The sequence below is a fragment of the Canis lupus genome, chromosome 12, assembly GCF_048164855.1.
Source record: "Canis lupus baileyi chromosome 12, mCanLup2.hap1, whole genome shotgun sequence".
NCBI classification, from domain to species: domain Eukaryota; kingdom Metazoa; phylum Chordata; class Mammalia; order Carnivora; family Canidae; genus Canis; species Canis lupus.
In genome coordinates this window covers 50,891,743-50,909,075 of record NC_132849.1, presented here as the reverse complement: position 1 = coordinate 50,909,075, position 17,333 = coordinate 50,891,743, and the positions used below count along the sequence as shown (strand labels likewise).

At 41.6% G+C, this 17,333-nt stretch overlaps 1 protein-coding gene across 5 annotated transcripts in view; it reads right to left on the bottom strand.

Moving 5' to 3' along the window:
• Positions 1 to 17,333, bottom strand: part of LOC140601691 (uncharacterized) — a 388,441-nt gene that overhangs the window by 178,840 nt on the left and 192,268 nt on the right. The window contains exon 5 of one of the 5 annotated variants that reach the window (XM_072770988.1): positions 220 to 696. The exons of the other annotated variants lie outside the window; for them this stretch is intronic. Coding sequence (XP_072627089.1) covers positions 491 to 696 — 206 coding nt within the window. The 3' untranslated portion in view covers positions 220 to 490. Of the gene's footprint in view, positions 1 to 219; positions 697 to 17,333 lie in introns of those variants that run through there. 5 annotated transcript variants of the gene reach the window in all.

Genomic DNA, 17,333 nt, shown 5'->3' with positions numbered 1-17,333 from the left:
TTTGTGGGGAAATGGGTAGTCACTAGTTTATCTTTCAAGGCATGGCCATCAGATGCCCTGTATGTGCCCAGCACACAGCATTGTGCTTCTGGCCCATTCCTTCAACAACCCATGTCAAAGTGTTAATAATTACTGATGGAGACGGTTTGGCCCATAAGAATTCCCTCTCAAAATTTAAATTACTCTTGTATTTAGGCATTTTTTTCCTTTAAAATGTAATAACAAAAAAAATTAAATAAAAATTAAAAAATAAATAAAATGTAATAACCAGAGTCATGGATTCTTAACTGGTTTGTAGGTGAGATAGTCTGATCAACTCTGTTGTGCTTCTCAGATCGCTTTTGTTTCCCAAACACATACTTACTGTTCTGCCATTAATATGTTTTTCTCTCCATCAATTATCTCCTTTCATCCTTAGTTCTTTGAGGGATTTATGCCATGACTAGAATCAAAGTATCAGCTCCACTGGGAGTCTGTCTTGGGCCTCCCCTCAGATGGTGATAATGGTTCTTCTCTCCCCTCTTCCCATGACACTGTACATATCTCTGTTGCAGAGCTTCCTGTGTTGTGCTGTGATTGTCTGTGAGCATTTCTGTTTTCTCCTTTTACCCATAAGCTCTTCCAGAGTAGCATTGTGTCTTATCCATCTCTGTATCTGCAGGGCCAGGCACATAATGAGCGAGCTTCTACACATTTCTGATAAAAGGACAAATGAATGGGTGACAATGAGTGGGCATAAGAATCACAGTGACTACTTTCTGTCTCAAGTAGACAAGAATTCCAGGAACATCTGTAAGATATTCCACCTGTTAGGTCAGAGGGCAATGGACAACACTTTCCTTTCTTGTGGACAAAGAAGCTCAGTCGGGTAAGAAATGTAAAATCTTGGAGCAGGACCTTGTATTCCCACCCCTTTGGTGGTGGTTCAACCCTTTTATTGTTTTAGTTTTTAAAAAGTATTATTTTTGGTAATTTTCCAAGGAAACTTTGGATCTAGTGTCACACATCAGAGAAATTATTATCTAAGTAGGGAGACAAGGCAAATCTGCTCAGAAGGTCACCAGACAACTCAAGGCAATAGAGGCAAATGCAGGATATTGGGCCTGTCAGTCAAGCAGGGAAATGACCCTTTGAAACTCATTGCTGTCCTGACCACTTCAGAGATGTTGGGAATAGTACTAATTAGATTAGTGTTATCTTTCCTAAGGGTCTCAGGAAAATGATTTTATGGTAGGATATGCTTTCCACTTGTTTTTTCTTTCCTTTTTTAAAAGATTTTATTTATTTATTCATGAGAGATACAGAGAGAGAGGGAGAGACATGGGCAGAGGGAGAAGCAGGCTCCCTGTGGGGGGTCCTATGTGGGACTCTATCCCAGAACCCCCGGATCACGACCTGAGCTGAAGGTAAATGCTCAACCACTGAGCCACCTGGGTGCCCCTCCATTTGTTTTTTCTTAAAGATAACAGTGCATCATAATCAATCAGCATTTCTTCTGCTATTGGCTCCTGGTAGGTTTAGAATCCAACAAGTGGCTCATCTCTACTCTAGCAAGTATTTTAGACTTACAGTCTATGCTTTTGTATTGATCCTATTCCTGCCCAAATTTATTTTTCCATCCTTCTATTTGTTTTTGCTTCTTTACCTATGTCTGATAGATGTTATCTTACTAGGTTGCGGTATATGTATAGACTTCCACAAATTCTTTTTGAAGTAATGTAGAAGAAATATTAAACATTTCTATAAAAACAGAAGCAATGATCAAAATATTTAATAACTACTATGGCATGGCCATTGGCAAATCAGAAAGGTGATATCCATTAACAACAAAAATGTCAAACTAGTACAAGCAGGCAGAGCACCATCCTTACTGATAAATCAATTAAATAGCATCATCTCAAGTGGAAGAGAGAACATTCATTCGGCTTGGATTTAGGGGACCAGGAAAAGCAGTACCAACAAGGAGAAGTACTGAAGCAAAAGTCAAAAAGTTTGATTTGGAAAACTTGGCTCTGTCTCTTAGTCACTTTCTGAGTTTCGTATTTCTCACACGTAAAAAAAGGTAAAGAATACTTGCCTATTTCAAGGGGCTGCTAGAGAAAAGAAGTTATATGAGTTCTCTGCAAAAAATATATGACTGAACTGATGTAGAAATGTTGCACCCCAAATGATTATTTGGGCCTTTCAGCAAATTTTTTCAATGAATCATTTTCTTCCAGTTTTCTTTTCATTGCATGTGCAATGTTCGCACATTAGAAATGTCTCTACCTTGGTCTTCTTGGATAATTTTGGAGACTGCTACTTAAATTAGTGGATTCCTCCACAGAGCAAAGTAGAAACACTGGGTGGCCAGGAGCTACCACCCTGTGCACAGAAACCTACTCTACAGTGGCCTTGGGATTGGGCCACATGGCCACAGGAGCAGCCAGAAAAGAGGGAAGGGCAGGTGAAGCCAAAAATTCAAGCCAGGCATTTCAACTTCAGCCCTTAGCCAGTGAGGTCATTTTCCATGTGTTCTCTGTTTCCACTAGATTCAATGTCTCTCAAATGTCGAACACACAAATCTGAGCCCATATGATGAGCCATCCAGACCAGCACAATGGCGCTTGCCATCCTGACACTGTCATCGGAGCTGGATCTTTGTGAGTACAGGAATCAAGCCAGGGCTGGAGGTTATAATTTGTTCTCTATGTCAATGAAGTGCTTGTCCTCATAACCCTAGTTTCTGAAAAGCTCACCATCCATCATATCTCTGGGAGCATAAGGCATAAGACTTTCTGGTTTACAATCCCAACTCTGACATGGGCAATCTGTGTGGCTTTGGTCTTCAGTTTCCTCATATATCATGTGCGAATAATATGAGTACCTAAATGAGAGTGGTAGCAAAGATTTAATGAGATCATTTATGTAAAGCACTTAGAGTACTTACTGCTCACAGAAGCATTCTGTGTGTGTCAAGTATTATTATCCATGCCCCCACAAGAGAACAGTATAGTTTCAAATTCATTAACATAGCAAAGCTGCTATTGATTGGTCAAGCTCATTCTGACCCCCCCTCACAGGAATTCTTTAGTATGGCCACACCTAACATTTGTTTTTTCACCCCTGCTCTGTTTTACTTGTTCTGTTCCCTCTGCATGGAAAACTGTGATATTGTAATATAATAAGAAATATATATTTGATTGTTGTTCCTAGTTCCTGGCACAAAGCTGCCAAACTCTTGGAATTTCCTGAGTGATATGGGTGAGAGGAACGTCTTTTATTTTTCAAAATAAGCCCCTTCCAACCATCCTTGAGTTTGTACTAATGAGATGACTTGTGGAATGTTCCAAAAGATGGAGGGGATGGAGGGCTGCTCCCCGGGAGAACCAGCCATCTGATTACAAGGTTGTAACTTAGAGTCCCTTCCCCAACCTCCTGAGGAAGGGGAGTGGGGATGTAGATTGAGTCCATTTACCAATGGCCAATGATTTAAGCAATCATGCCTATGTAATGAATCCCCCATAAAAACCCCAAACAGACAGGTCAAAGAAGGTCCTAATTAGTGAATACACAGATGTACTGGAAAGATGGTGAGCCCAGAGAGGCCATGGAAGCTCCACACACCTTCTGATCTTGCCCTGTGCTTCTCTTCCTTCTTGTTTCTGAGTTGTATCCTTTTATAATAAACTGGTACTCTAATAAGTAAACTGTTTCTCCAAGTTCTGTGACCTGTTCTACCAAATGATCCAATCCAAGAAGGGGTTGTGGGAACCCCCATTTATATAGCTAGCCAGTCAATCAGAAGTATAGGTGACAACCTGAGACTTGCAATTGGCTTATGACTTAACCTGTATGGTCTGTGTCAACTCCAAGCAGTTAATATAGGAATTTAATTAATTATGACACACAACTGGTGATTGCTGAGAACTGGAGAACTGCTTGGTGTGGGAAAAAACCACATATCTGATATCAGAAGTGTAGATGTGAGTATAGAGAAAAATAATGCTTTTTCTTTTAAATGCCTTTACCAATATTTACATTTTACTGCATTCTTCAAGTAGCAATTCTAAGCCATCCCATTCAGGAAGACTTCTCATATGTATCTCTCAGGGTGAGATAAGTGTCTATTCCTTGCCATCTTGCTTTTTGCATGAAACTCAAGTCTTCTCCCACCTGGATTGTTGAGTTATTTCAGGACAGAACCTAACTCCTTCATCTTGCTACCTCCCCCAGCATAACCTAACAGAGTTGGTGCTCAGTAAACACTGAATAAAATTATACACGAACAAACAAATTTAACATATTGGGATACTGGAATTGCGTACAGACTTATAAGGTGTCAACCAACATGGTACAATTTCATACATGCAAGGAAAAAAAACCAGATAGCCTCAAGTGCCACCAGTGGCCTAATTTCTTAGAGCTCTACTCATTCATCTATCTACACATTGGCCTAATGTTGTGCTGGATTCCAGGTTTATAAAACATAATCAATAAAAAAAAAAAAACATAATCAGACCTGGCCACTATTCCACAATAGTCTTCCCCTTGGCTGATAATTTTAAGTCTCTGTTTTGAGTTTGGACAGTGTATACACAGGAAGTCCTTCTCTAAATGTCCTTTATGCCTTTGGAACATCAGTGAAGAATCTCAGATATATTCTGCCTGGGGGGGCTGAGGGAGAAACAAGGAGAACCTGAGGCCTCCAGACATCTACAGAGGGCCAGGGAAATGACTATTACCACCAAGGAGAAAAGGAAAGTGCTAAAGGGGTTCAAGTCAGAATGAATCTTCATTTAAGACACATCTCTGAAGGAGCTGGCCCAAGGAGAAGGCTTACTAATAATTGGGCTCAGTGGGAAAGGGATCTGAAAATAAGCATGCTCTAAAAGAAAGAGCCTAGCTTGGAGTGTAGTCCTTGCTTTGAATCTCACCTCTCTACTTAGTATCTATAAAGATCTGGGTAAACCTCACAGTGTCTGATCTTCAATTTCCTCATCTGTACAAATGGAGATGGCCTCATGGTGTTTGTTGTGATGCTTAAATGAAATTGAATATCAAATAACCAGTTAGATTGTATGTTCTCAATAAATGTTGTCTTTCTTTTCTCCTCTCCTACTTAAGTACAAAGCAATCCCTGTGCTTGGCTGTGCTTTCAATCCACATGGCTCTCTAAGTGTCAGATAATCCATGGGTATCTGTTAAGATAGTTGTTCACATACAAATCAGGATAGCAGGGTCTGCAGGCAAAGCAGACACTGGTGTCTGACACCAGACAAGATGTGGCTTGGGCTGCTTAGGTCTACATCAGGTAAGATGGCTTCTTCCACGAATACCCATTCTGGAACCAGGATGCAGAGGAGACTTAGATGGATTCTCTTCAAGATGAGCCCTGTCCCTCCTTACAGAGGGAGCTTCTAGAAGTGTTGTCCTTGTAGCACCAGGCACAAGGAGAGCTGAGTGGTGGGGCAGCACTGGCCCCCTAGCTCCAACTCCCACCCATTGGAAGCCAGAAGCTCATCCCACTGTTCTCCCAGACTCTGACTGATACTGTGGGCAAGCACATGGGGTGAGAGCTGTGGCTGAGGCAGTGCTTCCTTCAAACATGCAACTTCAAAGTCTCTGAGGATGTCACCTGGCATGGACGAGAGTCAGGGGCAACTGGAACTGTGGAATTTGCAGTTATAAAAGGTCCCATTCAGAGCTGCATGCCCTGTTGCACAACCAGGGAACAAGGAGACATTTGATGGTATTAAAAAGGCCTTGAGCTCAAAACAAAGGGACACAACTCCCTCTGCTTTGTCTTCTGAGCTTTAAGGCCTGTCTTATGTGATGGTCCGTTACAAAAACAGGTGACAGCTTATCTCACTCTGTCTTGGCAGAAAGCTTACTTCTGGACATAGACCAGGAGGCACTGCCCTCTGACCTGGATTTCCCCAAAGGTTCCAGCATACATTTAATCTGGGCAGTGAAGGATCTGGATTAAAGACAGAGTCACCCAGTACATAAATAGGAGCTCTCTGAGAGTCATCTCCCTCATTCTGATAGCCAATCCATTCCCTGATTACTTCCTGTACCACTTCCATGTCCATCCCCATTATGCTGTCAGTTTACTCCATGAGTTCTGAAGTAACCTGAGAGGCACAATCTCTGAGACCATGTCTAAAACATTTCAGAACAGTCCAAAATCACAACGTCATCCTGAACTGCTTATATTTAAGAGGTTATTCCAATTAGTATTATGGGCAAGAGCATCTTACATATACATCTTACAGTTTAGTCCAAACCTGGATGAGGGAACAGAAGTTCCAAGAAGTTGTTTCCAGCCCCATGCCAGTAAGTAACAGAGCTGTGGGGTTTTGCCCATTGGCACCATCATCTATCTGCATCAGCCCTTCACATACGGTGTTTGCCATTCCCAGAGAGTCCATTTTCCTAGTGGTGATCACACAAAGGGCAAGAACCATGGGGGATATTGGTAGATACTGCTGGAATCTGGAGTGCCTTTAAAAGATCTTAGCACGGAGCTTTTTAAAAATCAATTCTAAAAATAATTGATAAATGATTTATACCAAATATATACGTATTGATCAGTATCTGATTTTGTTAATTTCTCCATGCACCAGTGGTTCACCTCCTATTTCTAAATTAGAAAGTTTTATAAAGCCCTGTAAGTGTTCACTTTCAGAAGTATAATTATAAGCAGCACAATGTATATTTTGAAGTGTGAAGCATTTAAGTTTCAGGAACACAGTATCCCTGTGCAGACAGAAAAGGTAATTACTTACATGCCAACTCACAACTGGGAAAATGAGGTCATCAAAGAGACCTTAACAATGGAAATCTTGTGTTTCTGGTGCACATGTTCAGTCAGAGACATGAAATTTTAAAGAATCTTCGTCTACAGGAATGATGCCAGCGCCTCTCTCCTGCACATCCTCTCTGTGGATTAATCATCGGGCCCCCGGTAACCACAATGTGACCACTATGTGAGGCGCCTTCTTCCCTGAAACAATGAAGTTCTGTCCGTTTGTCTTTGGGAGGCATTTACAGCTTGAGGACATCGCTCTGTTTTATTTCAAGTACTCAGCACTGGCTTCTTGGGACATGGCTGGAAGGGGTGTTGAGCTGTATTGGGCAATAACAAATGTTCCAGCGGGACACTGAAACATTCTTACCGTGTGGGGCACCCAGCAGGGACACATTTTGAAAGGTGAGGAAGGCAAGAGTGTGTTTCATAAAGCCCAGCACGAACGTGCTGACCCATTACTCTGGTAAAGCTGCGAGTGTCCTGGCCTCAAGGCCTGAGTGGGGTCTTCCCCACATAAAGGTGGTATGACAGAGAGGAACAATTGCTAGAGCCCTGACTTTGTCTCAATAACTGATGAGATGAAATGGTGTCTATTCATCTGACTGGGTAGAACTGTGGAATGTGGTAGCTCTCCCTGAGGGGCCCTTGTGGAGTATACAGAGCAACATTGTCATTCCCAGAAGAAGGTGGCAGCCGCCTTACACAGTAGGCTGCTCCCCCACCCCCATGTCTAAAGGCAGCAACCAAGAGTTCTTAAAATAATAAACAGCTGGCCGTGGACTCCCAACACAAACTCCAGAATTCCAGCACCATTCTACTTGACTGAACAGGTTTTAGACCACAGCACAGGAAACCTGGAGTCCAAAGGCCTCCCACCCCATACACCATGCCTGGGCACCTGTTAGAATTATTGTCCTGAAGCTTCATATGTGGGAGACAATTGCCTACATAGGACCCAAGGAGAGGGGGATTCAAAGGTCTTGAGTTCAGCCATCTTGCTTCCCATCTTTTGGATATACAAATGCAAAGGCCACTGAGGCTCTGAGTGTTACATGGACATGACTATCTTCCCATGTCTGAGTGGGCTCCTCTTCTTAAGAGGTAACTCATCAACCTCCTTCTTGACCTCAGAGACCAGAAGCAAGGAAAGCACCAAGGGGGAGATGAGGAAGGACAAGATCTCAATTAAGATCGTAACAAAGACTCCGTAGCAACTCTGGTCTGAACTTTTGGAGCGATGCTGAGAGCAAGGATGGGAATAGAAATTCTCTGCAGTCTGGGAAAAAAAAAAAAAAAAAAAAAAGTGGAAACAACCAAAGACTGGGAATCAGAGAAACTGAATTTTGTTTCTGGCTTTGCTACCTGCAGGTCATGTGACTCTGGACAGATTATTTAACCTTTATGGGCCTCGGTTTCCCCACCTAGACCCGTAAAATAAGGGTAATAACAAACCTGACCTTGTGTCTTGCCCATAGTACATAACTAATACATATCAATTACTAGATTAACTACTAACTGAAGGGCTAGTATCAACCTCAAAGTTGGTGAGGGTTCACTGGATGGTATCTGACACTTGCCTTATAAATAATAAACACTCACAATTTAGAAAACACTGTCAGGAAGTCTACCTCTCCAAGGAGCCCTGAGAAAGCTTCACAGGATGCGGGGCTTCACAAAATGTGGGGTACAGAGCACTGATTATGTGACATATTAACAGGCATTCTGTGGCGGGAAACAGGAAATTCTGAGTTAAACAAATGTAAATAGGTTTCTGTCCTGTAGGTTTTCTCCGGGTGTGTTGTAAATTTCGGAGAGACAGGAAACACAGCTTTTTCCAAGCTCACCCAATCATTGAACGCCTTTTCACAAGGTTCTCCAGAATCTTACCTTCTTGAGTAATAAAGATTGAAGTTGGGAAAATAACTGCTTTAGACATACCCTTATGAAGAAGGAGTTTCCATGGAGCCCCTCCTAGGCAATAAACCTTTCGGTTTCAAGGGCTGAATACATATTTATTCCTTTTGCCAAGTATTTCACAAGGCTGTGCCCACTGCAGGTTATTTCAGGCTATCAGCATGCTATCGTTCATGCTAAATTGTTTACATCTGCAAAATGGAAATAACTATTGGTAAAGAGAACACAGCAGCCAGCAATTTGAGTACCTATTTCACCCAGTATCTAGAGTACCTCCTGGTGATGGCACAGGGGACACACCCTTTAAACCCTGAGTCAGAGCCACATCCACAGAGGTTAAAGTGAAGGACCTGAGTGACAGAAACAGACCTCCAACCTCCAGACTTAAGAGATGAGGCAAAGGAACCCTATTGTCTCCTCAGCATCTGAGATACTGGTGAAGCCAACAAAGGCCCCTCCAGGAGTCATGCATATGTGCCATTGAAGAGCCAGGAAAACAATGGACTAGCTTCTCCAAAATAACCTATACTTCTAGGTCAATCCAGGGATACCAGGAACCAGGAGCTGGTGACAGATCTTCATACTTATCTTCATTTGTATGAATAGAGATACACAATTAGCCTGTGACAGATTTTTTGGAACCACAATGAAAACCAGATGATACTTGTCATTGGTGTTCTCTCAGTATCCTAGGAAAAAAGCTTCCCTTCTGGGGAAATGAACTGGTTAGTCTGAGGATTGAGGAATATCAGAAAATGGGTCCACCACCTCAAAGAGGGGACCTATTTTCCAGGTTGCTAGGACAACTCATGACAACCGTAAGGAAGGCCCTTCCTAAGGAGCTCAAGGCAAAAGTCCTATTTGGGATCAGCAATTCTCAGCCTGTCCTCGGGGTCCTGTCACTCCACAGACCAACACTCCTGAATTTATAGTCTCCAGGGTCATCTTCAGAAATTTCCTGGCTGAGAAAAATAAAAGAACAAAAGCCAAGAGAAAAATTCAGGGAAATACAGTTATTTGTTAATGCTCGCTAAATAGCTTCAAAATGCTGAGTTTTTGAAAAAGAACTTTTGTTTCTTCTTGGATGTGTTTACTCAAAACCAATGATCAAGACTTTCCTGTGCTAGATGCTTGTGATGAGAGGATGAATAAGGCCACTTGATGCCCTCAAGGAGTCCTAGGGGAAGAGAACAATTCAATCCCACAGTCCACAATGTGGAATATTCCATAGAAGTTCCAGGGAACTGAAGGTGAGCTGAGGAAAGGTTCTGAGTCAAGTCTGAGGGGAAGCTATTCAATAACACATCCTCACCTAGGAGTGGGGATGACAGCAGTTGGCCAAGTGAAGAAAGGGGGTGAGGAGAAAAGCTTTCCAGACAAAGGATGTAGAAAAAAGGTACATCCTTGTCCCAGTTTTGCCTTTTTCCATCTGTATCTGCTTTCTATTGCTGCTGTGACAAACTACCACAAGTGAAGTAGCTTAAAATAATATGGATTTAGGATATTAGAGTTCTGAAAATCAAAAGTCTGAAATAGGTCTCATGCAGCAGCAATCAAGGTACCAGCAAGGAGGTTCCAGGGGAGTGTTCATGTCTTTGGCTTTTTAAGATTCTAGAGGCTTCCCATATTCCTTGGTGGGTGACTCCCAGTGAGCAATTATATCACCCTCACCTCTGCTTCCATGGTCACTTCTCCTTTTTGGACTCTCACTCCCCTGCCTCCCTCCTCCCCTCATAAGGATCCTATGATTACACTAAGCCATATGAATGATCCAGCATAATCACCCCACCTCAAGATCCTTAATTTCTGCATCTACAAAGTCCCTTTGCCACGTAAGGGAAGCATATTCACAGGCTCTGGGGGTTAGGACATGGACATTTTGGGGAGGGCCACCATTCTGACTACCATATCATTTATGGCACTCAGTTTCTCTACTATAAAGTGGGTTGGATCCCATGGTCTCTAAGAAGGTGTCCAGTTCTGTCTATCAGTGGGTAGCAAATAGTTATCCAGAAACTAGAGCATGGGGTCATATCAGGAGACTGATGTGACTCTCCAGTCTAGATGCCTAAATAATTGAAGTCGCCTTTGATTTCTGGTCTTTGGTATGAGACAAAAAAAAAAAAAAAAAAAAAAAAAAACAGAATATCTCCAGCCACTCCATGCTTCTGCAGGAGGTTCCACAGCCTCCTGACCTGATAGAGACTCCAGGAGACAAATCCATCCATAACTGGAACCAAGAGAAGTCGAAAGAAGATTTTCTTCCTTTACTACCCTGAAAATCCTGTTCTAAAAGTCCTCAGGTCTCTAGGATAAAGGACCGTTTTTGTTTTTGTTTTTAAGATTTTATTTATTTATTCATGAGAGACCAGAGACACAGAGAGAGAGAGGCAGAGACACAGGCAGAGGGAGAAGCAGGCTCCATGCAGGAAGCCTGATGTGGGACTCGATCCCCGGATCACGCGCTGAGCTGCAGATAGATGCTCCACCGTGAGCCACCCAGGCATCCCTAGGACTTTTTTTAATATCACAAACTAATTTATTTTTAACTGCTCCTTTACCAAATTCACTTAAGAGTTAATTAAAATTCTACACAAACCATTAAAGCAAAAGTGAGAATGAATTAAAACTTGAAGTGCAGAATTAGACTGAGTGAGCGATCATTTGCACTGGAAAGATGCCTAATTTCCAGTGGTCATGGACGAGGATTAAATGAGAGAGGGAAATAGCATGGCCCGGAGGGGAGAACAGAAATAAAAAACCCTAAAATTAGAGTCTAAGACTTTGGGTACAAGATTTAATTTGGCTATTATAGGTCACTGTGAGCAAGTCCCTCTCTTTTCATGTTTCTTGTTCTTCCTCTGTAAAAAAGACAAGTATTTGGTTGGGGCCCTCTGAGCTCAGCATTCCAGAACCAGGGGCAGGGAGTGGAGGAAATGTCTCCTAACAGTGATTTTTGGATACATTTTCTTTCTGTAGGTCAGAAAGTAACCAGTGATGTGAACCCTCCAGTGACCTCCTGACAAAGAGTGTCTCCATCCACAAGGCCGAAGATGCTATCAGTATGGAACTTTCCACCTTTACTAACATTCCTTATCTTTCGTCATCTGCATAGTGACTGTGTAAAATGCTCTCAGTTGGGTGTTTCTGATTCATTTTTGTGATGGTCCCATGATGTCTGAGGAAGTTAAAGTTTAAACTCTCACCCTTCCCATTGGCCTTTACAACTCTGTGGACTCCCCCAGTTACTGGGCTGAGCTTTCTAGAAAAGTAGATGGCCTTACCAGGACAAGTGGCTATATTTGCTGAGGAGAAAAGCTCAGTCAGCTTTTAAATGGTTCTCTGATACAGCAGCAATAAATGAGAGCCAGCCTGTCAAGGCCTCCATTTTCAGCTGGTGTTATGAAGATCTCTATCTAGGAATAAACTTCCTCAAAGATAAAACAACAGACTCGAGCTTTAGAGACAATAGCAATATTGTCTTGGGAGGTGGAGACACTCCTAAAGGCACTTAGAGAACACAGTGTACTCTTCTCACTGATCCTAACAATCTGTGTATTGTTCAGGGACTAGCCCCAAGCAAAGTCAGTGGAGAGTTTTTGGGGTCCTTTAAAACACTGAAGTCAACTGCAGTCTCCAGGGAATAAAGAGAATTTTTTTTTTTTTTTTTTGTATTATGTGATGTGTTGTGACTGCCACAGTAGCTGGGCTTCAGGATGCTTCCTGACACTTGGTCCCAGCTTCAGAGGCATCTGGAGTGTATGCAGATTTGCGTGTGCACAGGTGCTGTCATGTAATGGTTCACGTGTGTGTCTGTGTGTGGTGTACTTGGCTGTGACCCTGGATGGAGGGATGCTGATCTGGGGTGCAGAAGAGGTGAATGTCAGCACTTGAGGGTACAAGGATAGGAGTGTGCAGGTGCATGTGTGCATACTCACCTGTGTCAAGTGTGTTTTTGTGGGTGGTGAAGTGGAGTTTTATAGAACTCTGACTCTTGTCAGGCCCACACAATTGTCAGTCTTAACATTCAATTTAGTGAAGACACTGCTGGTCCAGGCCAAACCCCAGTGGCTCTCAGACCCATCCATTCATCACAGAGGTTTTTCTGAATCCTTACTATGTACAAAGGCCTGTGTCAGACACTGTAAAAATGGTGGAAAAATAGAGAAGAGACTTATGTCCTCTAAAATGTCACCACATAGTATGAAAAATGAGAAGCATATACTTGGAAGGTAAAACACCCCCAAGCAAGAAGGGAGCCTTATTGTGGTGCTCAGATACCTGCATGTTATCTCACCTGAGGATGTCTTTAACTATAAAACCTATGGAGGCCACAAAAAGAATATTTTCAACATGCTGAGTGAATTCTCTAAAATGTAACTGATATTGTAGGGCCCCTGGGTGGTACAATCAGTTGAGCATCTGACTCTTGGTTTTGGCTCAGGTCCTAATCTCAGGGTCCTGGGATTGAGCCTTGTGTTGGGCCTATGCTCTATGCTTTGTGCTCAGTATAGAGTCTGCTTAGTACTCTCTCCCTCTCCCTAAGCCCCTACCCTGCTAAGATAAATAAATCTTTAAAAAAATAAAAACCAAAAAATAAAATGTAACTGATGCTCTTTTTAATGTACAATTAATTTAGATTTTGTCCTATAAGACAAATTATAAGTAATATATTTACCTGTTAGAGGTGTGAGATTGGCTTTTGGTTTTTCCTCATTAAGAAACTGACAAGGGTGTTGTAAGGATGAAATGATGATGATGATGATGATGATGATAGGACAAGATTAATGATAGATATTTACTAAGTCTATATTAAATATGCCAGGCATTGGATTCTTGGTTTACATAGATTTACATGATGAGCTTGAATTGCATCCGTGTGCCCTGGGAAATTCTGCAGAGAGGCTTGAAGGAGAGATCTGAAAGGAGACCCAGAGGAGAACTGGCAGAGAAAGTGGAGGGTGTGGCAACCTGGCTCTTTCCTAAAGGATCTTTGAGCCCTCTGGGTACTCTAAGCTTTGCCTTGGGCCCCAGCACTAGGTTCTTAATTTTGCAAGACTGAAGAGGAGGTCACTTCTCAGGGATTGGTGGTATTCCTATGGCCAAGATAGTGATTCATTGCCCAGTCCATTCCATATCCAGCCATTCTACCCCTGATCAGCTTCAGAAAACTGTCCTGTTTTTAGAAAACTATCCCCAACTCCACTATGTCCTCCCTGTGCTTCCTAGGGGATATATTTCAAGATAAGCCCAGGTTCTAAGTTGGCCACAGCATCTCCATCAGTATCCATTTAAATAACCATGTCTCCTCAAATCTATAGTTCTCAGAGCTTATATGCAGCACTCTCACATTCACAGATTGATGAGTCTTACCCTTTGAGGTAGGACTAGCCAACCTGACTATTCTGGGGTAGGTCAAACCATGGGAAAAGAATAAAATCTCTTACTAGTAATTGCCAAAACATATACATCTTAGAAGTCATCTACTCAACAGAACTCTGCACTAGCCAATACATAACAGCACACTGTATCTTCTATTTCACAGGAGCTCCCAATCCCTTGATGATGGAACATGTAGCCTCTGGAGCAGACTATTGATCTGAATAGCTTTGCTTAAGTGGAGAGTTGCTCAGTGATGGCTATGGATTCTTACACCAACACCAAGGCCACAGGAAGATCTATTTTAATATTTAATCAAGGGAGAAATCACTAAGAACTCAGGTGTAATAACAGTAATCTTTGCTAACTTTCTTCAAGGGATTTACATACTGTTAATGTTCTGAAATTCTTATACTTACTTTTATGCCATTTCTGGTTTAAATGGATTCAAAAGAGTTTGTCATTGTTGTTAACAATTTATGTTTTCCTGCATTCCAGGAACAGGTTCTGAGTATGAGTGGGAATGCTTATTAACCTAGACTTTTGACCTAGAAAGGAATCTAAGATAAATCCAGAGTGTCCCAGGTAAATTAGGCTGCATATATGAGGTTGTCAATTGTGCCATGGGGGCCTGGGAACCAAAGGTATCGCCAGCAAGTTAACTGAAATGACATCATGCAAATAAATTACAGCAATCTGATGTTCATTTCTTTGACTATCTATATTCTTTTAAAATATGTAACCCTGGCTAATTTCTTAGGGAATGTCACATAGGAAAAGATAATTTATAAGCCATTTTCATTTCTACCCACTAAATATTTATATATTTCTCCTCCTCCAGGGGTCATAGCTGGGTCTATTTTTGCTTTGCAATTCTTTTGCCATCTTTCTGCCACAAGACAATTCTCAGCTTGTCTCTTGTTTTGGCCAACCAAGGCAAAGACTACCCTCAGCTTCAAAACCCAAAATGCTTGAAAAGTTTATACTTGACCTCCTCTACAGTGGAAGACCAGTATATTTCCTTGAGCAAGAGAATGGCATAGAGAAGGAGATGTTTAATTTACTTTACATTGCTGGGCATGGGAAGAGAATATTATCTATAGAAAGGACCTCTAAACAGTAAGTAAGTGGGAGGGAGAGGGGTATTAGTGGTGTGTTGACTCCTCTGGCTAGGAGTTAAGAGATAAAGAAAATCTGATCTAATAATTTCTCTGGAACTCATTCACCATGTTACTTTGGGCATGTTATGATCTCTCTTTCTGGGCCTCTAATTTTTCCTCTATAAAATACAGCTTTCTAAATATCCATCCAGGGGTGGCATATTGTGGTATTCTATGGTAGTCCCATTCTATTCCCAACTTTTATTGTATGATAAAATGACTTTTCTGTCTCCTGTTTTCTTCAACTGTCAAAGAAGAGACAAGGCATTGTGGGAAGTCCCAGGAAAATTGTTGGACTTCCTAACTGAAGAATAAGCAACATCCAAGGAACATGGTCAATAATATTATAATAACTTCATGTGATGCATGGTAAATACATTTATCAGGGTATTTTGTAATGTATGTAACTGTCAAATCACTGTTGTGCACCTGAAACTAATAGAACATTATATATTCATAATACTTTGATTTGATTGATTTTTTTTGATTTTCGATTAATTTTTTTTAAACTTTTAAAGAATAAAGTAAAATCTCATCAAAGGTAGTTTTATGAAAGAAACATAAGCAGGACTTTGTTTCTGCATTGCAGATGCAAGGCTATAAAAAAGGGGGGATAAGGGAAGAAGGAGAAGGAAGAGGAGGAGGAGGAGAAGAACACTCAAGACAAACAGAAATGTGCATCTTAGGATCTTTCATGTTACAGGGCATACGAGGGGCACCTGGGTGGTTCAGTCAGTTAAGCATCTGACTCTTGATTTCATCTTAGGTCATAATCTCAGGGTCATGAGATTGAGCCCCGCATCAGGCTCCACACTCAGTGCAGCATCTGCTTGAGGAGTCTCTCCCTCCCTCCCTCTGCCCCTTCCCCCACTTGTGCTTATGCTTTCTGTCCCTCTCTCTGCCTCTCCTATCTCTCTCTGTCTCTCTCTCTGTCTCTCAAATAAATAAATAAAATCTTTTTGTAAAAGAAGAAAGGGGAATAAGAGATACAGACCAAAAGTGGGAAGAGAAGTCAACAAGTCCATGGTCAGGGGGAAAACACTGAGGCAGTTACAATCCCTACCACTCTCTCCTTCAGCTGCTCCCAAGTCAGTCTTGAACTAAGTAAAGCAAGATACACACAACTTTCAAAACCGAGGCATCATAAGCAATACAACATAAAAGGATACATCATATACATTCCACTTGGGATATTAGAAAACATTAAGATAAATCTCCTTATCCTGTAAGGTTTGGAATATTCTTAAGGGAAAATTTTGCCCTGGTGAAGTATTGCTGGGACTTATTCACAGCTCAGAAATGAGGAAGGATGTCTCCATCTCATCCAATGATTTACAAGGCTGACTTGAACATTTCCAAATGAGATTTTTTTAAAAGAAATTTTGCCAGCTTATTTTTTTCATCTCCCTCTTGGTAGCAACTGAGATTCTGAATTCAGTGAATATATGTTAGACACTGTTTACTTGAACTTTCTAAAACAAACTGTTCATCTTGGGTGTAACAGAAATGCTCTCTTTTTTATATTACTGTTCCCATGCCTCTCTGCAGAGACTCGCCAACACAAACACCTACTTACAGGGCTGCGCTTCACCACTGTAAGCTCTTTGGCAACTCTGCCATTGGATTTCAGTCGATAAATTTGCATTTAGCGCTTAATTTGTTCAGTATGCCTTACTAATTTGGCAATATTTATTTTGGCTCAGAAAGCATAAGGCAGCTAAGTTCTATAGTTTTGTTTGGTGGGTGTGTTTTTTTCATTTTCATAAAAGGATTTGAGATATGAAAAAAGTTACAATGTCATGGACAGGACTGGTTTCCTGTTTATGAGTCACCATAAATATGAAAGGTGCTGGGTGACATTTCTCGGCTGAGAGAGTCCATACAACCCTGTGCAGAGAGCAAATCCTCAAGCAGGGTGGTCTTGAGGTGACTTGCTGACCTTGTATAATGTCAAGAGGAATTATTGTTAAAGTACAGTAGCCAGATACCACACACACACTCACTCACATGCACACATACACACAGACACACAAACTTCAATGGTTTTCCTCACCCTCACTATTATAGGGATGAGAGTTTTATTATAA